Source organism: Pseudopipra pipra, chromosome 2 (genome assembly GCF_036250125.1).
Source record: "Pseudopipra pipra isolate bDixPip1 chromosome 2, bDixPip1.hap1, whole genome shotgun sequence".
Classification (NCBI taxonomy): Eukaryota; Metazoa; Chordata; class Aves; order Passeriformes; family Pipridae; genus Pseudopipra; species Pseudopipra pipra.
The window spans coordinates 87,431,830-87,458,202 of record NC_087550.1 but is presented as its reverse complement, the minus strand read 5'-3'; the positions used below and the strand labels follow the sequence as shown (position 1 = coordinate 87,458,202).

General features: G+C 36.0%; 1 protein-coding gene across 1 annotated transcript in view; it reads right to left on the bottom strand.

The window, feature by feature from the left end:
* TMEM131 (transmembrane protein 131) overlaps window positions 1-26,373 on the bottom strand; it is a 94,058-nt gene that overhangs the window by 36,306 nt on the left and 31,379 nt on the right. The window contains exons 4-11 of the mRNA XM_064646252.1: window positions 20,356-20,424; window positions 10,857-10,980; window positions 9,858-9,974; window positions 8,899-9,021; window positions 8,114-8,194; window positions 5,611-5,761; window positions 5,416-5,472; window positions 4,420-4,481 (exon numbers count right to left, since the gene is read on the bottom strand). Of these exons, the coding sequence (XP_064502322.1) occupies window positions 4,420-4,481; window positions 5,416-5,472; window positions 5,611-5,761; window positions 8,114-8,194; window positions 8,899-9,021; window positions 9,858-9,974; window positions 10,857-10,980; window positions 20,356-20,424 (784 nt within the window). The remainder of the gene's footprint in view (window positions 1-4,419; window positions 4,482-5,415; window positions 5,473-5,610; window positions 5,762-8,113; window positions 8,195-8,898; window positions 9,022-9,857; window positions 9,975-10,856; window positions 10,981-20,355; window positions 20,425-26,373) is intronic.

Sequence of the window (26,373 nt, the reverse complement as noted above, 5' to 3'; positions counted from 1 at the left end):
AACACTCTTATTCTTGTTTTGCTTAAAATTAGGATGGCTGCCATGATTCTTCCTCCCCAGCTGTCTTCTGCTTTAAGAACAGCTCAGCTGCTCACATAGCAGCTGTTAAGCCACAGCAAATTACAGGATGCTGTATTAAGGAAACTGAAATGAGTGCTGGTTTACCTTATGCTGGGCTGCAGCGGTTTAGCACCTGCTTCACAAGCAGCTGAGCCTTTCTTGGCCAGAGAGGAGCAAGGCAGACAGCTAGCGGTACAAACCAATTGCACTTCTTCCACGCTAAGCTATCCTTGATTGTAAATTAAAGTCATAAAATTGTGCATACGTAACTAAATTCTGCAGACCACATGATCCTTAGAGGAAACAAGCAGCACTACTCTAGCAGCTAATGACTAATCTCTGCTAACTCAACCGAAGTTTTTTATTTTGGATTTATAGTACTGACCTTTGTCCACCACCTAAACACACATGGTGCAGATATTTGCTATTTCTCCTCATGAATTGATTAATAATTATCCCAATTTCCTTCTAATGAAATCCACACTACAAAACTGAAATCTTGACGTGTCTTTAAAAAAAAGAACTCTCTTAAAGCAGATAAAACCAAAGAAGTAATGAAATTCACAACTTTTGCATGACAGAAAGGTTAACCATTTCTAGAAGCTAGCTTCATGCAAAATGCTTTCTTTAATTACTGGTTTGAAATAATGTTGATTTCATTTAGTAAATCAAAGTGGAAATATTCAAAAGGACAGTCTGTTGTCAGAAAAACAGTATCTCTTAAACCATGACTGTAACAAATCTAGATGTATTTACTCAAAATGTCTACAGCTAATTAATTTAGTAAAGGAAGTAATTTACACTGTTTTGTTGAAAATTTCTGAACTACATAATTTATCTCTCACTTGTTGCTTGATTACATGCTATAAAGGGAAATACAGAATTAAGACAACTAAAGAAAAATAAACATGCTTAGGAATCCTTTCAACTTCACGTTGTGCAAATTTCAACGTATCTCAATTAAGGCTCAAGCAAAACTTGTCCTGAATTAAAATTCATCAGATAGAGACATGAAAATACATGCAAAACAAGTTTCATCAAGAATCTAATACCACCAATTTTCTCTGAAAATTTTCTAACAGCAACTTCTGTGGGAAAGAATAATTCTAAATAGATATGCTTCGGTAACACATGGCTCTCCCACAGAATGCCCCATTCAAGATTCCTGATCCTGCTCTATGAAGACACATTCAATATTTAGCATAAGAGCAGAAAATTAAGACCTTAAATTTCTAAAGGACACAGAAGGGGGAGAAAACTTTGTGCTGTTGAGCAGTTCTTGAGAAAGATTTTGAAGGTTTAAGTACTCTCAGACTACATGTATTCTAATAAACTAAAAGACTGGCACATGTTCTTCCATGCTGTTTACCTGTCAGAAGCTCCAGAACTCAGTTTTATCTTATCCATCATCCATCTAGTATATTGATCTAAAGACTGAGCAGGCTGTAGACTTTTGATTATAGTTAGTAAAGACACAGCTACCCTACTCCAAGACGAAAAAGCTCTGTGGCTACAGCTAGCAGACCAAGGTTAGTTCCATTAGTGCAGAACCACCTCTCTACTCTTTTATTCACTTTTACAGACACAATTGTCAGTAATTACTCGGCCTTCTGTTAAAACAGGGAAACACCTAACTAACTGAAGTTCACTATCTCCATAAGCACCATTCAGAACAGCCATCGAATAAACTACTACCAGATTTTAATCCTCAGCTTTGAGATGCATGCACTTAAATGTGCAGATTGAAAATATAATGCAGAAGCAAGCTACTTCTTGTAGGTTGATAAGAGAAATTAACCAGTAAAGTATGAGTATATGAGTTGTGACAGAATGAAATACTTGCTTATACATTTGTTTTCAAATTGACAGAACTCAGCTTCACTATGCCTGTCCTGAAGTTCCTGGTTCTTTATGCATCAAACATGATGAGGAACTCAAGTTTTGAAGTGTGTCTTTACTTTTAGCAATCAAATGGGCTCAAACTGCCTTAAGGAAACAAAATTTTCATTCTAGAGAAGGGATAAAAGGAAGTGTTCGATAATCTACATTTACTAGGTTTTTGACAGCATGGCTTAATTGTTGCAGCAATGCAATAGTTTATCCAGTCATGAAATAAACATTATACTCCCCAGTAATGGAGCAAATCCTACAACATGAGGAAGATTTTATAAGGAGTTTTAAAACTTAAAAAACAAAGTCAAGTGACTAGCTGTTATTTTCCTCAACCAATTTTCTGGACTACAGCATGACTAAGTACTTGAAGGCAGAACAACTATAACTCTGGTAACAGTATTAGCAGTCTGTCACACACTGATGACCTGAAGATATTTAGTTCCTCCAACACCCAGCTTAAACATATGCTAAATATAGCCTTGGCCTTTTCTTCTGACATTAAGATGAAATTTGTCACACAGCTCTGTCTCACTGCTTTTAAACTCTAACTCTAAAGGGTCAGAACTCCATTTCTCAAGCTTTCCTAGAAGTAAACTATTCTCCGGGTTCCTTCCAAAAATTCTTTACTCTTGCTTACCACTTTGAAATCCCTTAATAGGCACAGAAGCAGAAATTCATACAGAGCTTCAAAAGGTAGAAAGGTTACAAATTTCCCGACAAAGCTGTGCCTTAATGAGAAGAACAATTGACTTGATGTGCCATATGTGACACACTGAAAAATCTGGACTACATCTGGACTGATGTGGTAACTTTTTCATTGCAAAAGTGAGTCCCAAAGGCTTTAAGAATACCAAATTTACTGCTTTGATACACTGTAAAAGAATAATTTATCTGAAAAAGTTTTGTCATGACATTGTCTAATGGTTATCAAATGACAGCCTTTCATTAGACCAACATCTTTGGTTTATAGCCCATGGTGTAAAGACCACAGATTTAAAAAAAATGGATAGGCTTTTTTTTTTTTAAATAGTGGAGTATGAATTAGGCACTACACTATCAGATATTAGAAGTGATACTCATGGTGTGAATACATGGTTACTTGCATTGTACTCAGGAAATATATTACACACTTAAAAAAACCCTCCAACCTTGAAAAAGCGTCCCTATGCCAAAATCCCATCAAATCTAAGAAGATGAACACTCAGATCTAGCTGGAAAGATAATAAATCTACCAACCTTCTGATTGTAAAAATCATATACAGTTTTTTTAAAAAAAAAACTCCACGGAAGCTGGGTCATAGCTTACAAAACCAGGAGAGACCTTATAGGATCACCTGACCTCATAAATGCAATAAAGCATTAGGAAGTCAGCGAATTAAATTCTGTTTGCACTATACTGCAAGTCTCTGTTGACTTGAAAATCATTAGTGAATAATAACTTAGCAAGCACTGCAATGGACTGTCACAGTGAAAAGTTACCTTCATTTCTAAAAATGTGTCCTGTTTCTACTTTAAATTCATTAAGCCTCAGTTTCCAGTATCCTAAGGTTTTGCTAGATCTGTACTATGAAAACACTGTTACAGTTACAACTATAACCTTTACAAACACACATTGTCTCCAAGAGCTCAGTAAGAAACCTCTGCCAATCCTTCAGTCATTCTTCTCGCTCCTCTGGTTTCTTTTCAACACTTCAACACTTTTTGAAGTGTACTGGGACAAGGTATAGCTAGCTAGCTACACAACTAAATCTGGAAAACACGGAAGACAGGAAGGGGAGAAAGAAGAAGTGAGAAAAATAGTGGGCAATGAGAAAAATCACACAGGAAAAAGGTATGAATGAACAAAGGCGGACTACCAGACTAGAGCCAAAATTGTGTAATAAAAACAGAAAACAGAAAATCCAAACTCTAGAATTCTGAAGCTGGCTGCACTTCACATCCAGCTTCAGTGATCTTACTGAAAAGGGCTCTAGAATGTTTGGGGTTTTTTCTTATTTCAAGGTACAAAGCAGATAAGCTCAAGAAAACAAGGGTCATTTTACAGTCAGCTCTTGAAAGCTACTCATTGCTGATCTTAAAAGATTATGTTGGGCAACCACTTTTTACACTGATGTGTAAATGTGATCTGTGTGTGATGAGGACAAAGAATCTCACAGACTCTGCATTAATCTCATTCAATGAACATGAGTTACTGCTCTCAAGTATAAAAGCTTTCAGGAGTTCAGATACTGCAGGCACAGCCTATAAATGCTGTTCAAAGCATCCAAGCATTCAAAGAAGGCTATGAAGCAAATTAATTTTACCATGCACAAAAATTATTTGCCTTCCTATTAAGTTACGTTTTCAGTCACACATCACGTAGCTTCTAATTCTGAACACTGCATGGTGAACCTGTGAATGATCAATTTTTATGAGAGAAAGTAAATCCATATAGAAAGTTTCAAATTGAAAGGAAATAAAACTTACTGTAATTGGCACATCTTTTGTTCCTGAATTTAATAAATGCAGATTTAAAATTTTTGGCAGATCTGTTAAAGAAAAAAAAACACACCTAGTTATTAGGCTATTTTAACATAAGACACATATACAAAGTCATCTGCACTAGCTGGTTCCTCAAATAAATCCACTGTTCAGAGTTAAAAAGTTAAGACTAACACGACAGAACAGCCAGTCTAAACAGCTAGTCCCAAGACACTTACACACTTAAAAACTACAGTTTTGTGTATTAGTAGGTATTACAGGCTTCAGCTAACTACTCGTATTTGTAACATATTAAGAAACAAACAGGCTAAAAATACTATAATGAATGATTTTGCCAGATGCACCAGCAGAAACTAATCTTACATGTAAAATCTTTGCGTGTTAAGGAAGTTGCAAGGAAAAGTACCTCAGAAGCTATCTCTTTTTACTTGAAAAAAGATGATCTCTTTTCTTCAGTAACAAATCCCTTTTATAGTTTCAAAAGATACCTTCAGTTTTACAACTTTCCAATGCATATATTTTATTTCACCAAGCAATATTAATTTAATTAATGTTAAGCACAAATGTGTAAGTAGTACTTGAAAAAAAAATCTTATCATAAATAACAGATTTGATTAAGTTTGCACACCTTCACTGTTCCCTGTGTCTGGAAACATTAAAACTTATGCAGATGTAAGGCAGTATTTCAAAACAAGTTCACAAACTAAGTAAACTGAAATGGTTTTCAGACTAAGTAATGTACAACTGTGTGAGACTAATGTTATTACTAGACCTAGAACCAGATGTGCAAACTACTGTTCGCTTGTACACATCTCAAGTATACTTGCTGGCGAATATACCTGTGCACTGTTGTAACACGCTATTATCAGTCTTTTAAGAAGTATCATTCCACAAGCAACCCTGAACAATACAAAGATAAGTGGGCTTTCCTCTTCCCACCCTACTCCTTATAAATACTTAGAGACCTGAAGAATACTTTACCTTGTGTTCGTAGTGTACCAAAATCTAGCATTTCTGTTGATGAATAAATTCCTGGTGCTTTAAGGAAAAAAAATAAAAGTTACTATTTTCTTATTATACTAAGAGTTAATTAATTTGAATAACTGAAAAAAAGAAAAACCAACCAAATCCACAAAACAAAACAAAATCAACGAAAACAATCACTCTTCTACAAACCTGTTGTAACTTCTACTTCAACAGGGAGAATGATAAATTCTGTGTTGTCTGAGGCATTTGTTTTTATTCTAATAAAGGCTGTATGATTATCTGCTTCCCTTGAAGAAAAGCTGGCTCTCATCACTCCTTTTGTTTCATAGGGAGGTATTTCCTGATAAATAATCAAAGCACATTTATGAGAGTCCAGTAATTACAAAAAAAGCTGTCATACCAAATAATTACAATAGAAGTATTGAGTATAATTGTATTAAGAGAAAAACTTGCAAAAGCAGAAAGAGGTAGACTCCATATTATTAAAATTACACTTTAATTTATAAATTAAATTAATTTATAAGTTAAATTAATATAGTTGTAAACATGTAATATGACACTGATTAAAAATAGGTATATGCAAGAGAACTTTCACATCCCAATTCTAAGTTTTATGTATTAACTTGTGGTAAAAGACAGTAGACTAAATTAGCAGAATTCTACCAATAAACAAAAGTTGTTAATAAAAATGTTGTTGAGTACTGTAATATCGAATATTGGGTTTGCATATCCTAATTGTTTTTTCTCCAAAGCAGACACAAGTCATACAGTTTCAGTCCTAAACACAAACTGAAATAGTGCAGAACTCCAAGTAACCAGAAGCTTGTGGGGCCATCATGTAACTTACAGCAAAAAGTCAAAATGCATTTTAGTTTCTGTACATGCCTATTCCATCAGTTCCAATCTGCATTCTTTCTGTATTTGGTGTACACAGCTGCAGCACAAGACTAACTTCAGCTCCGTAACTGAAATACCAACATCAGACAGCCTTCCCAATCACTTTACAGAAGGTCTGAGGATTGGGATTTTTATTTTGTTTTTAACAGAGAATGAAAGGCTTGATTTGAAATTTGGAACTTCCTACACTAAGTGCAAATAAATACAACAGAAAGCAGAAATTCTGGATGAGTAGTCCTTGCAATGATTGGTATTGTTTCAGTTGGCAGCTTATTTCATGTTTTTGAGGTAGGAAATTGGACAGGAAGTAATCAATTGTTTTATACTTCATCCAATCATCGGAGCATTTGGTATCAGAATAATTTTAGACAATTATGTAAATCCATATGTCAAAGTATCATCACCATATTTCAAATTATTTCTTCTACTTCGCAGCTTTTTCTAACTGCAGTGAAGCTCTTGACATAGCCAATACAATGATGTATCTGGGTGTTTCCTCCTACTGGTTTGATTTCTTCTGTTTGCCTTATTGTTTTGAAATACCAATGGCTGATAAGGGAAACAAGAGGACTAGTCTGCAAGACACTGAAAGCTTTCACATGCTAGTCACCAGTGCTTTAACTGGCAACCTGGCCCAGAGAAGCTGAAAAGCTACATGCTCTGAAAAACATTCCTCTTGAGTTCTTTTGACAACAAGGAAGGGGCTATCTTTAGAAGCAATACAATTTGACTAAAACAGTGTCAAGACATTAGGACCTTCATCTTTTAAAATCCATTTTCATGTTTACATCTAACCCTCAGCATCTCTTTCCACTGCATTTTTTAAAATGCTTGTGATCTGTGTTAATACTTACTTGCAATTTTTGTATCTAACACTAAAACACTCCCATTCTAATGGACTTTCTCCAGAAAAAAGAATTAAGTATTGTGACTGTCCTTCATAGCTCACTTGGCAATATCCTGGCTTTACTCTTACAACAAGTTAAACTATCATATGACAGCTGGACATTACCAACAGTGTAATACATAGCATAACACCAAAACTTTACCATCAGGATGCTTCTAAATTTTATTTCACTTAAAGATATCAGGTGTTACTTCAAAACTATACTAAGTGAAGAACACAACAAAACAGACTTAACGGGCCAGATCATGAGTCTGTTCAACCCACTACCTTGTCTCTAGCACCAGAGAGTAAAGAGGCATGCATGTAGGAATATTTTCTAGAACAGTTTCCAGCCACTCTTGACTCATGATCTAGGGATTTACTGCAGCTAGACAAGCTGCTCTTTTATGTAGTAGTCCTTAATAGGACTTTCTTCCCTAAGTTTGTTCAGCTGCATTTTCAACCTATCTGGGCATTCACAGTAATTTGCAAGAAGGACTTTCTGAGTTAAAAAACACCACTAACAACAAAAAAGCCAACACAAACCCCCCGTAACCAATAAATCAAACAAAATATGTATTTTTTTTCTGTGGGTTAGATCCAGCTCACAGGCCTCTGGGACATTGTCCTGAAAGCTCAGGTAGGTGTACTTTATTCTACTGGGAATCGTTTTGTTCTTTGCATTTCAAAAAAGCACAGCTCAATACATATGGCTTACTGTAATTAAACGTTTCATTTGATTCCTACTCCCATTACAGTAACAGACCATTATTATTTCCATTTTTATGGGATATTTTAATGATCACAAAACAAGAAATGAAGTTAGTAAAAAACCCCTAAAGCCTGAACTCAACAAAATAAAACCTCCCCAAGCAAGTACAATGAGTGCTGCAAGACATGGTTACTCACCCATAGCTTCCTCGTACCTCCCTGCTGACCTGTTGGAAGCTCTAAATGGAGATCACCTCCACTGGAATACATTTCTACCACCTGAGGTGGATAACAGAAAATCATTAGCACTCAGCTTTAAAGGGATCTTGTTCTAGTTATCAGGTATTATCACGTGCAATGGCATAGCTTAGTGACTATTTGACTACTGGAGTATCTTATAAATTCACTTTAGTGACAATATAGCCATTTGCTAGTGCTACATTTATGTCTTTCTATAGCATTTCATAGTTTGTGGATCACTTACTTCACAGAATCAGAATTTGGTTAGGTAAAGACATCAATCCTGCCTTAACATAAGAATGCTTGCCAACATTACATACTATGCTACACCTTAACACCACCTTACACTGTGCAAAACAAGCAAAAGGAAGCTAAGAGGCATCACCAAATTAAAAGCACAAGATCTATTTAACTTTGTTTGCTTCAGTGTTCTTCCTAATTACCAGTGAAGTTTCAATACTCTTAACTACCAGTGAAGTTTAAATCTTTATTTTGCCGTAATTATAGCCATGTTAAAAATTGAAATTTTACTGTAAAACCTCAATTAGCAAATTAAGAGATCTGTGATTATAATCTACAATTTCTAGAACTGACTTGCATTTGAACAGAAAAAACTTCACACAATATGAAAGACTTGACCTCAAACAGCTTTAAAATTCAAATAGAATTTTAAGAAGTTTCAAAATAAAAATTTCAGTTTAATATCATAAATGAGCATTTAATGATTTTCCTCTTAGGCTCACCTGCAAAGGTTCACTGTGGGGGTTATGTATATTTATTATAGGAGAAAAACTGCTATTTACAGGAACTCGTGCCCCAATAAATGGGCGCAATCGATAGGGGTTCGGAACTCCAATGCCAAACACCTGGTTCAGAAAAAGAAACACAAGCTTAAGCAGCTGTATGTAACTGTTGCAGAGCCTAAAATACGCTCATCAGTTTTAGTAATCCACCATGTACTCTTCTGATTAATTTTATAGTGTAATTCTAATCAAATACTTTAAACCATTATTGTTTGCAGCTGAAGGCCATTTCTCATAGCTACTACTTACTTACACTGACATACTGAGAAAACAGGAAGTCAAAATACCACCTTTTTTCTGACATTCTGAAACACTAAATACCAGTCATAGGTTAAAGAGATGTGAAATGTTCCTTTAATCATACCGTTATGAAACTATCCATATGGGAAGCGTTTCTGTTGTTGTTTGCAAAATGTTGTCATGGTAAGAGTCACATTCTTTCAACAAGAGTATTTATTTTATTTTTTTTTTCATTTTTCATTCTCTCTCATCTGTCTGGTTATCTTTCTGAATCTCAAGTGAGTAATGCAAGTGACTTTTTGCCAGCCTAATGAATAGCAGTGTCTTGTCACAGGAGCAGATGAGCTACAGAGCTACAGAATGAGCCAGATCAGTACAATAAGTCACAAAAATAACACAAAAAAGGTGTTGGGAGGGTTTTAAATCCTACATAATTTCATCGATCTGGCTTACAGTACTGCCCTACGATATTTACAGTGGTGTATTTTTGTTTTACAACAGGCAGCAGGGATGGAAATTTCTTCAACTGGGTTGATGGAAAAAAAAAAGAAACCAACAACTCATCATTATTGTGCAAATATCCTTGGATAGTTAAGTGTCCCATAATAGATACTGCTTTGATTCACACAACTTTTTCTGAAACAGTGTAATTCTCTTACCTGATAAGTAAATACCCCATGATTAGAAGTGTTAATAAATAAAGTGTTCTCTACATTTCCCACTACTCTTGCGAGGAAAACTACATCAAAGGATGTATTCCCTCCTGGAAGAATTTTCTGGAAAAAATAAAAGCAAGCAAGCAGAGGGATAAGCAAAACTGTTTACTGAAGACATTACACTACACAGATGAACAACGGTTTTTGTGCTACAGAAGATCTCTTATGTTCTTTATAGAAATACCAAAGTTAGAAAGTCTACTGCAGATTTAGAAAAAAGGAGTAGAAGTTTCAGACAAATAAAATGCGTAAAAAAATAATAAAAATACCAATAGTTTATAACTATTATCTAGTGCAGGATCGTATTTAATTGAATTTTTATGTTAAATTCTGAGCTTATCACAGAAATATTTTAGTCTGACAGTTCACAGATCACTGGAGAAAAGCAATTACTTCAAGACTTCCATAAATGAGAAAGGTTGTTTATGGACAGGTTTTCTGAAGGTTTTAATGTTTATATGGCCCCTGCTAAGCCACAGGCCCTGCAGACAAAACTGAAACTAGAGGACTCTATTTGACAACAAGGTGGTTAAGAGTTAACCCTGCTGACACCACGCTCTTGAACATTTAAGTTCCTGTAACATGATTACTTACAGCTGTTAGCGCATTGGAGTGACTACTTCACACTAACACTACTTCACATGACTTAGAATTTTCAGAAAAATTATAGGAACAGTTTGTTCCTGTAAGTGCTCTAAGGCAATGGAGTCACTTCAGCAGCAGAGATCTGCTGTTAAACCTTCAATTACAATATACATTTCCAACATAGTCAGAAGTCCCAGTGTTTCTGTGCTCAGTTCAAATTTGCTCTGAGACCAAGAACTGCAATACCTTAATACTTTTAGGTATGCCATTATTGCAGCAAGTTACTCTTTAAAGAAGCTCTCATTCAGACTGCAGAGGGGAAAGAACAGTTCATTTTGAGAAAGCAAAATAACTTACCCTATTTTGGAAAAACGATGCATGAAAATGTGATGTTGTAGCAGATATTGATACTAATGTAATTGTTTCTTCTGAGCTAGGGTTATGTAGGTAAACTTTTTCCATTTTTGGCATTCCAACTGGCCTGTCAAAACAGAAAATATTTTCGAAGCATCAGAAATCTAGACAATAGAGCATTGGGCTTTTTTCCATTAACCAGAAAGGAGCATAAAAGTGATGCATACTGACAATAGAACTTCGTGTTTAATGCTTTTTTTTTAAGTAATGTGTAAATTATACTTAGACTAATTACTTAGTTAACATCTTTTCCATTATTTTATTGCTTACTTTTCCTGAAGGCTTACCTAATGTTGCATCATCCTCATGAAATTCTATTGTCAGGTTTTTACTTCAGAATCAGAATAGGTGAAGTTTTCTATTCCATGCTAGAATACTTAAATAACTATCTTAATACAGGGTGTACACAGCAACTTAAAATAAACAGAATACACCCTAGACAAAATTTGAAATGCCAGTTTTTTCCATTATAGATTTTAAGCAGTTTTACCCAGAACCCAGAATTTCTCTGGCATCATATTTTATAACATGCTTTACAGAATTAAGTAGGCAGACATGTGCAGCAACAACTTTTTTATATGTATAGTATTTGAACTCATACCTTAAGGAAAAAAATAAATGCTTGAAATAAATGTTAGAATTTAAGAACCCTAAAATATGGTAGTCACACAGTTAAACAACAGCACAATTTCACTAACAAAACATTCTAACAATTTATTTGACACAAGATTTGGGCTTGGTTTTGCTTACAACAGCTGAGGTGACAACAGATGCTCCAGTTTCACCAACTATTTTTCAGACTTTATTGTCTTTTCAGAATTTTTTTCATGCCTTTTAACACACATGTTAAGCATCAGCACCAAAGCACTACTCAAGATGCAGATTACAAATTGCTCAATTTTGAATTCTGGAATTTAAAATAGTTAACTCAACTTTCAGGCTACATGTACTCCATGTAGCACTCTCTCCCATGTCACTTACTCCAAACATTGCAAGGACAGTAAAACAATTGGTAAGAATTACTACCTGCAGTACCTGAAGTGATGATGACCAGCAACAGGCAGCTGTTCTACCCTCCTCAATTCACTTTAACAGGCCAAATTAGTAAGTGCTATTGCATTCAGTTTTTCAACCTGGAGGGGGGTGTGAAGTATGTCCCAACACACGAAGTTTGCTGTAAATTAAAGGCTCCATTGAATGGAGAATTTAGTAAGAATAATCAAACTACACTACAATTTACAAAGTGTTTGTGATGACAGAACCTCCTACTTACGAAACATGGGCTAAAGAGACAGATGCTAAAGACTATGCTATTAATTCAAAGACACAATTACTAACCATCAATAAACAGCATCTTCATTAACAGAAAAATATATCTGCACTCTACTACTGTAAATTTCTTTGCTACTCACCACTACAACACCAAACACACGCAAAACCACACCAGAAAAAAGTGTCTGCTGATAGGGAGCTACCCAGCACTCTCTGAATTCTGAACCCACTGCTTCAAACACTCCTTCACTGACATCAGTACAGACGGCCTTGAGGATTTTATCTGCTTGGTAACTATGAAAGGCATAAGCAAGCTTGTATAACAGTCAGCACTTTTGCAGCAAATTCCTTGTTTAGACAAAGTGGTCAAGCCTTAAAGTACTCTCTGATTTTACTAACATCAAAGTAAAAATAAAAGGGAAGAAATAAAATAGTCAACCTCTCCTAACACTGAAGAAAGCTCTTTGAGTCTCTCCTGAGGATCAACTGTCTGTTCCCTAGCTCTCATTGCAATTTCTGATTCTCCTTAGTGGAAGACGTGCTCCCAACATCTTGGTGCAACTCTTCTGCTTGCCACAGTGCAGTTTCTGGATACTTCACTTTCCCACAGCATGTTCAGCAGCTCCTCAAGAAGGGGAAATCATCCTTCTCCTCTATTACAAAACACTCCAAGCTTCATAAGAGGAGCTAAGAGCTGAAAACAAGAATCAAGCAGAACAGTTCCTTAAAACCACGACAGCAGTAAGTGAGAGATGAGGTAGATTTTAAGCATTGTGAGCAAATGACATGATTACTATATCACCTGTGGTCTCTACAGAAAACCAGCTATATACTGAAAACCTAAAATCAGGGTTGACTTCAGTGACACTTTTTATGATGCATCATGTGTGAAACACCACAAAGCCAAGAAAATGATGTTGAATGAACTGGCAAAACTGAAGCACCAGTATGTTCCTGTCAGAAAGAAAGTAAAACTCATCATCTAGGAAATATTCCAAATATTAACAATCTTTTAAGGCCTTCATGCTTTTCTAGTTCTGAAGAGAAGGGACTATAAGACAGTCTATTTGAGAGGCTAAATTTATGAAAACAAACAGCCATGACTAACACCACAGCTCACTAACTTCATATTCCAGACTAAACTACCATGGTATTAATTATAAGTGATAAAGGCAGAAGGAATTTAAAAGGAATTCTGTTGTTAGGACTGTGTTTTATTTTACTGTTTTGCTGATCATTCTGATTTTGAAACAATGAGTCCAGTACTACATTTGGCTGAGATACAGCTTCTCTTATTTCTTTAAGTTTGATGTTAGCCAAATCTACAGAAATAGGACTTCATAAACCTCACCTGTTTTCCTGCTACCAGACATGGTAAAATCCAGGTAGAGCAGTGGACACCAGACACCCTTAATGAACATACATTCAAAGCAATAATCTCATCAGGGATGCTCTCCAAGTTGTAGATTATCAGACCACAATGATCTGCACAAGTACAGTGTTACCTGATGCCAAATTTCACAGCAGAATTTCCTGGAGCGGTCACAACAAGTACTTTTCATTGTGAAAAGCTGGTACAGACACACATCTTCAGGCAAATATCAACTGTCAAGGCATGTAAGATTTTGCTCCTGATCCTCTGTCCCTGCATAATGTTAGGTCCACCTACACTGATAAAAAACCTGATACCACAACCTAGATGAGATGATGGTAATTAACAAGGGGGAGGTGCCTGTTCAAATAAGTCAAGATGCCTATGTTCTGGTTCTCTACTGCTGCAACTCAACTCTTTTTAAAGTCTGAGTTGGTATCTGCAGTTACAGTAAGCATGCCCTTGTAATGGAATTAACTGCTACTCCAGGGATCAAGAGGTAGATTCTTTTAACAATGGAAATCAGCTGTTGCAAATTTTGGGGAGATGAGTCCTTGAGTTATTGGCTCAAAGCTGACTTGCAAAAATATCTAGCTACTCAGTGTGAAGCAAATATGGATTGAGAAAATGCCTTTTTAAAAGAGCAATTAATTTTTTCTTACTGTACATGGTTTAAGCACCTCTGTAAAATGCTCACTTGATTTATGATACAAATCTATTACTGAAAAGTAAAAGGATATAAATTCAGCAGATACATTCTTCCTGTTTCATCTCCTATTCTTTGTAATGAGACTGGAGAGAAAACTGAAGTCAATCACAAGCTTCACAGTTATATTTTGAAAAGCTGGGAATATACGTAAACATACTCAAGATTCAATTCCGGTAAATTCCTAATGAATTTGAGAGTTTTACATATGTTTTCCCCCAAGAATTTTTTTCATTTAGCATCTTTGGCCATTGTGGAAACATATGTAAGACTGGTTGTTGCCCAACATATCAGAAGTGGGTTAAATCATAGGTTAAATCAGCATCCTGTCATACAGTGTCCTATCACACAGGGGTGAATAGCATAGACGCCTAGAAGGCAAAAGTGTCATGTGAAAAGCATATAAAGTCAGGTGCCCAGAACACTCTCCTAGCCTCTAAATAAATATATGTGGCTTGGGAACTTCCTTCACCAACGAAGACAGTTCTCCAGTCAGAAGATCAGAGTGAGCAAGGTTCAACAGTAAGAACTTGGGTGTTGACTTGTAATGTATCCACCTACTTTTAATTAAAAGAAACAAAATGAGCTGGTTGTACAAGGTTACATCTAGAGACTGAAAGGGAATGCCTTTTGTGCCCATTCTGAAGAAAATAGTGGTTCCTTACACAAAGGAAGACTGCACGATGTACAAAACCAGAGAATTAGTGACTAGAGCATTCTTCCTGTTTCACATGAAACCATATGCGTCGCTGGTTGAGTGACACAGGCAAGTGGCTTCTTTAACTGAAGTAACTGGAGCACATATGTTGGAGAAAGCAAATGCATCTCCAACTCAGAAAAGCAAAGAAAATAGAAGGGGTTTGGGTTTACACATGTACTAGCTTACAAATTACTTGTTTCTTAGCTTCCCAATTTTACTGCCTTTTAACAAAGAGAGAAAGCTCTTTTATAGTATACTTAACCAAAAGTTGGTGCCCACGTAACGTACTAAATGGAGCAAATGCCCCATTTTATGTTAGGAATCCAACTTAGATTCCATACAACAAAATCATACCTTTTCCAAACAGTTAGCAAACCCCCACATACAAAACGCCAGCAAGAAGATTTTATCCAACCGTGTCACCAAGTGTGGTCAGAATTAACCTAAAGGTGTAATCTAGGTGTAATCTAACTCTTATTTGTTTTGGCAGCATTTTGCACTCTAGCACGATATCCAACCAAAACCTGCAGTAGATCTGGACAAAATGTCAATACACTGTCAACACTTTCTCACGTTTAAAAAAAATCCAAGGGAAATGAAAGTCTCATTTTGCAACATTTCTTTAAAATTCCAACAATCTCAAGCTCTCACACATTACAAGCGTATCAAATGCACTGTGTAAACATTTGGCTCCACATTATACATAACTTATAGGTCCTTTCACCAGTTGTAAATATACTTGTTTAAACTGTAAGAAAACCAGTGATTTGAGTAAATTCTCTAGCTGCTATAAGTATCCACTATTTACTGCTAAGAGATTAGAGTTCTTGAAGAAAACAGACCAATTTGCTAAACTTATACTAACCTTATGTTAAAGTAACTTCCATGATTTTAAGAACATTTATATCTACCATATCTAGTATATACAAACATTTCTTCTATAGCTCAGGAAAACTTCAAATAGTTAAACTGTTAACATCATTCTCCATTCTCTTACCATGCTACTCCTCCCATACATTTTTCCAGCAGAAAAGCCTTACAAGGGTGAAAACTAGTTTTCACTGCAATATAACACATTCATTATATGCCTTTACTTTTTAAATGCCCCTTTGCCTTGGTTTTCTTGGTTTTGGTTGATGCAATTAGAAGTATAACTGAAAGCAGTGCAGTCTAGATTCAAAGGGAGGCATATTAAGACAGATTCAGCACAGCTGTATTCTCCAGCTCTTTACCTATTCTGACAGTATCCTGTCCTTAAAGCTTCAGGAGTCAAATATGTCCCTTATGTTACCTAAAGTAACATAAGGTCTCCAGACCCGGAAGAAGCTCTCAAATATTTTAACATTGCCAAGCAATTGCTTTCAAGGCCAGTAAAATCTTTCATAGAATATCTTGCTAAATACTACAGCTCACAAACAAGAAACACAAAAGCATTACAAAAATCCCCTAATGAAAACACTTCAAAGGAAATGCAATGAGATTGTTTATCAAAAGAAACTGAAAGACAGAACTTCAGAATACTGTCCTACCAATGAGAAAATTTTGTCTGAGAATGAGACATTGCTCAAATTGAGTGAAGCAAGAACCTCCATTCACCATAGAAGTATATGTTCATCAAAGATTAAAATATTACTGTTGCCAAAAGTATGGTTTCATACAGTAGCAATCATTTATATGAAACAGGGGTAAGATGTCAACTTCATCTTTAAAATAATGCCACATTTTAAAATTTTCATGGTAAGCAGTTCTTCCTTATATTGTATCAGTGTTCTAGAAGTACCCGAAGTACCCAAGTGCTCCATTATCAAAAGTTACTTCTACCAAAAAGCTTAGTTGTGAAGAACTTAAAGTTTACTTTTGATACAGTCAGATTTGAATTAATAAAGATTAAGGCAATGTATCAAGATCTGTGAACATCCACGTTCACCTACAAAGCAGGTGCAAGAACTGAATATAAACTGCTCTGCAACAACCTTCATTCACATGGGCCACCTGCAGGACCTCTAATATGAAGACCAATCTTAACCACAGAAAGCCATATAGGTAATAACTGTTCTTCCAAAATAGCCTCTGAGCAACCAAGTCTCAAAGCTATGGAAGATGAAATTATGGTTGCTGTTTGTACATTAGAACATCTCAGTTATTCCATTTCCATTTGACAACAGAGGAGAGTAACAGTTTAAAAACGGAGAATACAAGCAACAGAATGCAGGTAAGAATGAAGTCAACTAGTTGTGGAGCTGGTTTTAGGTGGAGGGGTTTTTGCTCATTTTCTTTAAAGCCCTGAATCTCAAATATCCAAGATGTTGCAGAATTTGTTCCAGAAAAAGACTGGTGTTGCTTTAGAAACACAAGTAAGAGGTTTACACATTAAATAACCAAATGAGTATTCCACATGTAGTCCAAGCAGTCCCTTGGCACAGTGATACGGGATAACCTGCCACAGTTCTATCCCATTCCCAGAGGCTTAATATATACAGAGAACATTTGGGATTTCTTCAAGTGAGCTAAAGATTTGCATATCCTAACTTACAGCATACATTTCCTTTGATAAATGTGAGATTACCTGGACTGCCTTCAAAGTAGTAGAATATGGCAGTGTTTGTTTTATATTAAAATAGCATTAAAAACCCCCAACTGTTAATAAACCAGAAGTATAAGACCATTGTAATCTCATCTCCAGGGGAACACAGGAAGTGTGTCTACAGCACCTATTTATCAAGTTAATACAGATTTTGATTATCTGAGATCTCTAGATAAAGTAACTTTTATTAAATATTATTCCTGCTCAAATTGGCACGTTTTTGAAACATCTGATTAAACCCACACACTCTCAGCAGACCAAAAATGTCACAGGAAGAATGACTTTCCAACTGAAATTAAATATTAAAACTGTCTTTAGCTTGGGCATGATATGTGTTGATAGCTCAGCACAAACACGAACTTTGAACAAGTTTGCTCCATTAAGTGCTACATGCTACCTACTAACAAAACACCCTTTAGGTATAGTACTTATTCAGAAACTAAATATGCATTTTATGCCTTTCCTAAAATCCATGAATAACAAAGACAGAAAAGTCAGAATTTGAATGTGAACCCCCTGTCTGTTTTAGAAGGCAGAAAACCTCAAAAGCTTAAATATGCATTATTTGACTTCCAAGGTACTTGGCACCTGCAGTTTTTTCTCACCATAAGGCTGAGTTACTCAGGATTTCTTAGAGCTGGCTCACAGATTTTAAATTGAACTTTGGGCCTCCATATCTAAACCTTTTCTAAAACTGCCTTTGACATCTTAGTGAAGTTTTAATAAATCTACCTGAGACTATGATCTAAATGACAATAGATAAATTAATTATCATATGTTGTTAAAAAAAATAGAACACATAATGAATCAAGATCTAACATAGAGGTTTCCTATTTTAATTTACAGTGCAGTTCTGCATTTACTGTACAGAGCCATTCCCAAGTAAGAGATTTGTTGCTACTTTAACACTGTACTAGATGGACATTATTTGTTCAGTGCTTTTAGCTCTGACCACGAACAGCTTACATAAAAAGCCAAAATATAATGAACAACAACTTAAAGTATTTATGATACTGTCTTGGATCTACTTTTAGCAAGGGGGAAAAAATGGTCTTTGGAAATCCACAAAGAAGCACATATAGCTTTTTTCAGATAAGCATGCAAACTCTAGATAACCCTTAAAAGCAAGGTATTTCAGAGCACATCACACTTTATTCATAGTAGAAAAAAGTGCATAAAATACATTTCAAATATCAAATTCTGGATTTACTATGAACTAGAAAGTTCTACCATTTTGAAGAGAAAATAATTTAAAACCAAATCAGCAGGTAAGTTTACGGTAACTCTAACAAAAAGCACACTGCTCTACAAGTTTGAATTTGTACTGCAGTCACCAGTATGATTTGTTAACCATAATCTCATTTTGTTATAGCAGAACAGGGCTTACCACAAGGCCATTTGCTATTCAATTTAGAAACTCAATATCCTCTTACCTAGGACCAGTTACCGACATTAGAAAAAACCAAGAAAAATACACAACATCAAAAGCTAGAAGAAATTCTGAAAGAAAAAGGATGAGGGGACAGAGTGACTTATTCTGTCTTTAATCCGAAGTAGGATTACAATTTTGTTAGACTGAGCACAAATAAATTCTGCAAAATGAGGCATTTTCATAATAGCTTTGTTATTTAGTGACATTATATTGGATTGGGTTTTTTTGTATAGAGGTTATTTCTGAAAAGCTACTCTGTGCAAACAAAGTTACAGCTTTGCTTCTTTCAGAAAGAGAGGAGTATACATCACATCAATACACAGGAGCTTTCTTGCACATCTCTGTAGTCACACCATACAACAGTCTTTCCGACAGAAAAAGGGTACTATATTTTTATTAATAATCTGTGGCTTATCTGTAAATAAAGCAGCCTTTCATCCAGCAGCTGCACTGGCTGAGTATGGGGGAAGCAATGCTGTGTTCAGGCATATCTGGGCTGTTTTCATTCTTCCAGGCTGAACTGTTAACGAAATATTTGAAATGCCCTCACTGCAGTTTACATTGATCAAAGTATCAATCATGCACAGAGGCTGCATCCATGAACACCAACTCCAGAACCAATTTTGACTGCTAAGAGGGGTGGTAGCTACCTATACACAGTAACCAATTACTGGCAGGAAAAGTTAAGTTCTCAGACAAACTGATTACTAACAGGTACACCGATGAAATTGTTAAATTTTCTTCCTCCTCCCTTTATGTTTTAGAGAAGTCAGAACGAAAACAGCAACCAACTGCAAGGTAGAGAGCACAGGGCTAGGTTCCTGGAGGCTGTTTGTTCTCCTTGAGGTTGTATTTTCACAACTTGAAATTTCTGTTCTAATAAGTACAAATCCACTGCCACGTTGTTTGCCACCAAAGCAATAGTAAAATGGATGTGCTAGAGTAGATACTCCCTGATGTGGGTTACACACAGAAAGGTAGTCTCACCTCAGTATAAGTTCTAGACTTAAAACTGTCTGCTCCCCAGTGCAGCTGTACAAGTACCTAAAAAGTAAGTACAAGTACCTACACCACCAAAACCATTGCAGCTGACAAGTCACTATACAATGTTTAAAACTGAGTACACCAGCTTTCTGGAACATGTCGGTCAATTACATTTACAATCTATTAATGTAAATTATGTATACGACCTTCTCCACCAGCTCCATCTGCTTTAAATGCTCTTGTTGCTTGTCTGGTTTTTTTTGTTTGTTTGTTTGTTTAGTGGTCCCACCCACTCACCCCAGCTGGGTTTGTTTTTGGTTTGATTTTTAAATTTTTTTAAAAAAATTTTTTATTTGTCTAACTAAACAGATCAGAAGACCTTTTCAACTTACTGTTCATGGAAATCCAGCATTGGTGGCTCAAACCGGAGGGGTCGGCAATTTCCCCGATACAGGGATACACTGCAAGAAAAATTGAAATGCTGTAAAAGATACTACTAACTGATACATTTTTGCTCCCTTCGCATTTCAAATAGCCCTTCCTTAGCAAAACATTCATTAATACTAATAGGGTAACTAATTCAAAAGAAGAAACAAACAAAACAAACTGATCCAGTCAGAATATCGTAATTTTACCAGCCACTTACATTATTATGTGGTGTCTCCAAAGAAGATTACGTAAGAGTACATATCTTTAAAACGGATCTAATTGAGTGTAAACTTTTCCTCTATATAAGGATGATTAAGTGAAACAGTTAAATAGGTTTACATCACCTTTCACAGAAATGTTCAAACATTGCTATGAAAGATGTTTTGGATATTGTCCAATGTCTAGCAGTAATTTACGTAACCTAATGAGTTTCTCTAGCTACATCTATATTAGTACATAAACACTACATCTATATTAGTACATAAACAATCTCAGACCCATCCGATGGTACTGAGGCCACACAGGAGAAAACAGCCCATATATATACTGTTCAAAATTTGCAATATCCTGAAGATGATGAGATTGCTCTGGAAACATTCTTTAGCTTTACCTATACTAACATCCCACTGGGAACTCTTCAGGAGACTTCTAACAGATGAAGACCAAAACTTAAATAGCACTCAAACAATCCAGAAGGGAAGATGACAAAGTACCTGGAAGCAACTACTGCCACTTATTTTACCAGTACAGTTATACAGAGCACAATCAATAACCCACAACAGAAATTGTAAGAAAAAAAATACAAAGCAGTTTCATTGACTGAAACATTTTTTATTCAGGATGATGTGATTGTAACCACAATTAAGCATCTCTGTAATTCTGTAACACTTTATTTTGGGCTGAGTAAAAATTGTATTCATATAATAAAACAAAATAGGGAGATAAAAACGTAAAAAAATAAACAGGAAAGGATAAACAATAGCTCAAAGTCAATGGCTCCTGAATGGCTCAAGACCAACAGCTTTCTTTTTTCTTCAAATGCTTATGTTACTGATATTAAAATAGCATTCTTGTTTCAGATCCTTGACTTTGAATCAATCCCAAATGCCCAAAGATTGAGCTGCAGCCACCTGTCCTGGGTGAGCAAAGATGCTCCACAAACCCACTCAGGGCAGCAGAACACCTAGATCTGCCTCAACAGAGGGAGCAGCCAGGAAATGGAAGGGGCAAGGACATATGGCTCGCCTTAGGAAAGCTGAAGCCTTGAACTCAATCAATCCAATTTCATCCAGAAAAATTCCAGGAAAACTAATTATTGATCAAATTCGCATGTCTTTCCATACTTCAGAACCACTTCAACAAGAAAGCTATTTACAGGAGTAAAAATTTAAGAATAAAGGATGACAACTGTATCCTCTCAGTGCAGATCTGGGCAACAACAACAGTGTAACAAGTCAGAAGCTGTGTAAATAAAGATATGTTCAGATCTACAAAAAAATTAGAATTCTTGCTATTAAGTGCTGCTGTGACTCATTAGAGTTGCCAAACAATATAGTTTAGCCTTCTCAGGCTAAAATCAAACCTCACAGAACAAACACTCAAGAAAATGAAGTTTACGAAGACACTGGACATAAAAGAATATAATTGGAAAATTATATAGGCAGTGATGTTTTGAAAGAACAAAACAAATGGACAGTTTGACTTCAAAGTTTATGGCCCCATTTTAAAAACCATTTACAGTGCACTTTTAAATGAAAATGGACATAAAAAGCTCACGTACCTCCATTGTCAAGATAACACTAAACAGAAATCATTCTTCAACAGTGATTTTTAAAATAATTCTGTCAATTTCTTCCAAATTGAAAACTCTTAATGGTCGGACAGTATCTCTTTTTTATTGGTTATTATTGGTAAAAGGACACAAACTCCTTTTATGGACAAGTTATTAGAAAAATTTACAATATTTACAAAAGCGATAATTAATATTTTTATTTCAAATGCATTGAAAATACTGTCAAGAGTAACATGACCTAACTTGAACAATCAGACCATACACAATTCTCCACATACATGAAAAGCCTAGGCAACACTTTCTCAGACCACAGAGCTATATTATCCTGGACAGCCAGTCAGACAGCATAGAATGTTTAAATGGTTAAAGTTCGGTTAAGGCAGCGACATCATCATGAATGCCAACTATTGTAATAGAAGTAACAATTATAATAAGATTCAAATGGGAACAAGCAATATTGGAATTCCCAAACTTTGCATACTGAAAGGCTCAACATGAGTCAACTTGCAGCAGACTAGAAAATGATGATAATGTCTGCTCTGCTAGGCACTTGCTCACCGAAGGCAGGATACACCCATGGGTAGGGCAACTTTACAGCATAATGACGTTCAGTTAATTACTACTGTATGCATGTAGAACTATGGCTCCCGGTCTTAAATCACAATTTAAACATTTTCCTTCCCTACCCCTGGAAGTTCTCTAACTTTTGAAGTCAAGGACAACATCATGGTTAGGCTTCGCAAACGAAGATTTGGGAAGGGCACTACCCACGTTTGTTGCAAGCGCGCTGGTGGCTAAAAAGGCCAATATGAGATAGACACGTCCGGCTGCAAAAGGCACAGCAGAAAGACTCTTCAGGAGGTATATTCTGCAAGGCACGATTCTTTCTACATTGCCTTTTCTTCTCAAGAGTGATCCTGAGTGCGTTCTCAAAAGCATCAGCAGCGTTGAAGATAAGTGTGCCTGCATTTCATATTTTGTTAGGTTTCTTACAGCTACTTTCCATCTACTACAGCAGTCTACATGTGCAATGAACTCTCCCTTACCAGGAGGAGAATGACATATCTACCCTAGTTTTCTGCTTTGCTGGGATTCAGAGATGATATCATGACTAGAATCATGCAGCTACCCTGACAGGAAGTACTGAGCTCAAAATTGTAAAGAACATCTGGGGGTTTTTTTAATGTTATCAAGGTTCATAGAAAAAAAACTTGAGTGCAATGTTCACAGAACCCTGCATAGGAAACGAAGCAGAAATGGTGCTTTTGAAAGAACAGACTGTCTTCTTCTACACTGTGTCAACACTTACCAGTTGATACCTGCTGCGACAAGGACAACAACATGAAAAGGAAAAGATGCATGTGGAAGAGAGGACTACTGGTATCTGCGAACAAGCTGCGGTAGACTAAGAACTAGCCAGGGATTCATCTGAACCTATAACTTAAATGGTCTCAATACCTTTCTCCTTCTGCAAGAATTTTGATTTTAAGAATGAGACTTGAGAGTGAACTACACACAGTTCCCAACATGATCATTATCCTCACTGTTCCATCCACGCTGTCACCCAAGTAAGTGGGCATTCACCTCAACTACCAACTACAGTATTGCTATTACCCAGAAGCAATCTACTATCAGATGCAATTCACTGAAGTGCAGCTTCATGTCTCAATAAGGTTAGTTACAGATGCAGTTATAAAAACAGTAAAAAACAATGCCTGAAAAGACTGTGCGTGATATGGATGTCCATCTCTGCTGAATCACAATATTAATCCGTCCTAAGGACATTCCGCAGCACTTCTGTAACGCTTTGCTGTTTATCACAGAGTACTAGACACTGATAATTTTAGATAATCCATGCAAATCTTTGCATTCGGAGACCAAGAAAATGCTACCAAATACAGTATTTAAAGATTTCTGCAAAGTTGGGCAGCAACTGTTGCTCTGTATCCTCACATTACCTTTCTAGCTGTTCTGGGATTTTCTGGAGGAGGTCTGTGCTCTGTGGAATCTTATCTGTAACATCTTTAATTGCTACTGTAGAAAATTCAAATCTCAGCATATTCTACATATAATTTTCCCACATTACCAGTTGTTTAAAGGGTTTTATTTCCTCTCCTGTGCCATAAATTGTGAAGGAATATAGACACCAGCATTAAACCATGAAACAGAAAGAGATCTTATGATTTTATTTAGCAACACAATCTCTTAAAAAGCTGATACTTTATTTCTATTACCATGAAATCAAATAAAAATGTTTTCTAAAAATAACAATTTGACCTTTTAAAACGAATAATAGGCAAATACCTCACAGTGGGTGCTTTTTGTGCCAGAATATCTTCGAAAGAGCCACCGCAAGGACTCTTTTAGCTAAAAATGTTCTGTAAGTAACCTGAATGCAGCCACAACATGTTAATATTAAAAAATAAGGCTGAGTTGCATATATCAGAAAATGGATTTTGAATTTTATAGTTAAAATTATTTTAAAAATGGGGTATTAATTACCGGCTCAGTGAGACACTGGACTCCCATCAAACAATTGACCACTTCAGTATCTAACAGCAGCCAATGCTACAAATGCACACAAATAAAGACTAGCAACAATTTTTTTCCATAACTACCCAGATAGAGATTGGCTCAGTTATGCCAACATTAATCCTGTATCAGGAAAACATACTCATGATATCAGGCACTAAACTTCAAGCTAACAGTTCCTGAGGGGGGGCTGTCTGGGGAAAGAGCGGGGAAAGAGCAGGGAGAAGCTTGAATAGATGCACTGTAACCTGACCATGGGCAAGAACAAAAATTGCATTGCTAATTCATTCCCCTCCTTCCAATTAGTGCTAAAAAAGCAGATCAAAGAACTGAATAAACTGTCTAAATAGGAAAGAAACATCTGCAAGCTATATCAAGAAAAGAGAGGTCATCTAGAGAAGTACTGGTTTTAGCAATGACATCAAAAAAAGTCACCTAGAAAAATGCATAAAGGAAAGGTTCATGCAAAACCACTAACAGACAGACAGCAAATTGTGTATTTACTATGTAACATGGCACAGAAGAGCTTGCAATGCAGATCATTTATCACATTGTGACTGAACCCCAAATAGACCAGTACTCTGAAGTGGAATGGACTTTCCTGGCAGACCTGGAGATTTTTCAAATATCTAAACCAGTGTTTTAATAGAACACATTCTAGAACACTGAAATTTCCAACACAGAAAGCAACCTTCTTAGTTGAGAAATTAAAATAAAATATCCTGGAGGCAAATCTAATCCATGGCCTCAAATTCAAGAACCGCCAAATTCAGTTCTTTTCTGGGAGACAAAAATATCGCACATATTGCACTAGATGCCAATATATGCACTCTCTGCCATTGAGACTTGATGATTTAAAAAGATACTATTTCTTTTTTAAGTATCTACATAAAGTATTGCTCTATCCAAGACAAAGTACACTAATCACAGTTATCTTAAGTTCAATCGCCATTCCTATAAATTCATGTTCTCATACCTGCAATCTGACTGACATACTGCAGCTCATAGCTACAGTTGTTTATGTTCCTGCCCACAGCTGGAGATGTTAGAGACTTTTCAAAACTTGCAAAAAGAAGGAACTTAAGCCCACATTTAAGCAACTATACACATAACAAAATAAGAATCAATCCAAAATGAAAAAAAAGAATAGTTCTTTTACTTGATTTCCTGAGAAGGAACAGGAAACAGCCTCATGGACAAAACACAGCTGTATTTACTGAAAGTACACTACGACAATTTGTTTAATGCTATTGTACAAGAAACAAGTTTCATTATTACTGTTCAATGCACTCATTAATAAACAAGAATATCTGATGATTAGAGAAAAATTAGGGAACAGGGAAAAAAAGAGGCCACTTATTTTCCTTCTCGGATATTATACATGCCAAGTTCTTTGATAATAGATTATGTCTTTGGGATGGAAGAGGATGGGACAGGGTCATGGGTTGTTCAGCCTGGAGAAGAGAGACTCAGGGGTGAGTTTATCACTCTCTATATCAACCAGAAAGGAGACTGCAGCAAGGTGGGGGTAGGCCTCTTCTCCCAGGCAACCAGTGAAAGAACGAGGGGGATATGGCTTCATGTTGCACCAGGGGAGATTCAAGTTGAATATTATGAAAAAAATCTTTGCTGAAAGAGGGATTAAGCATTGGAACAG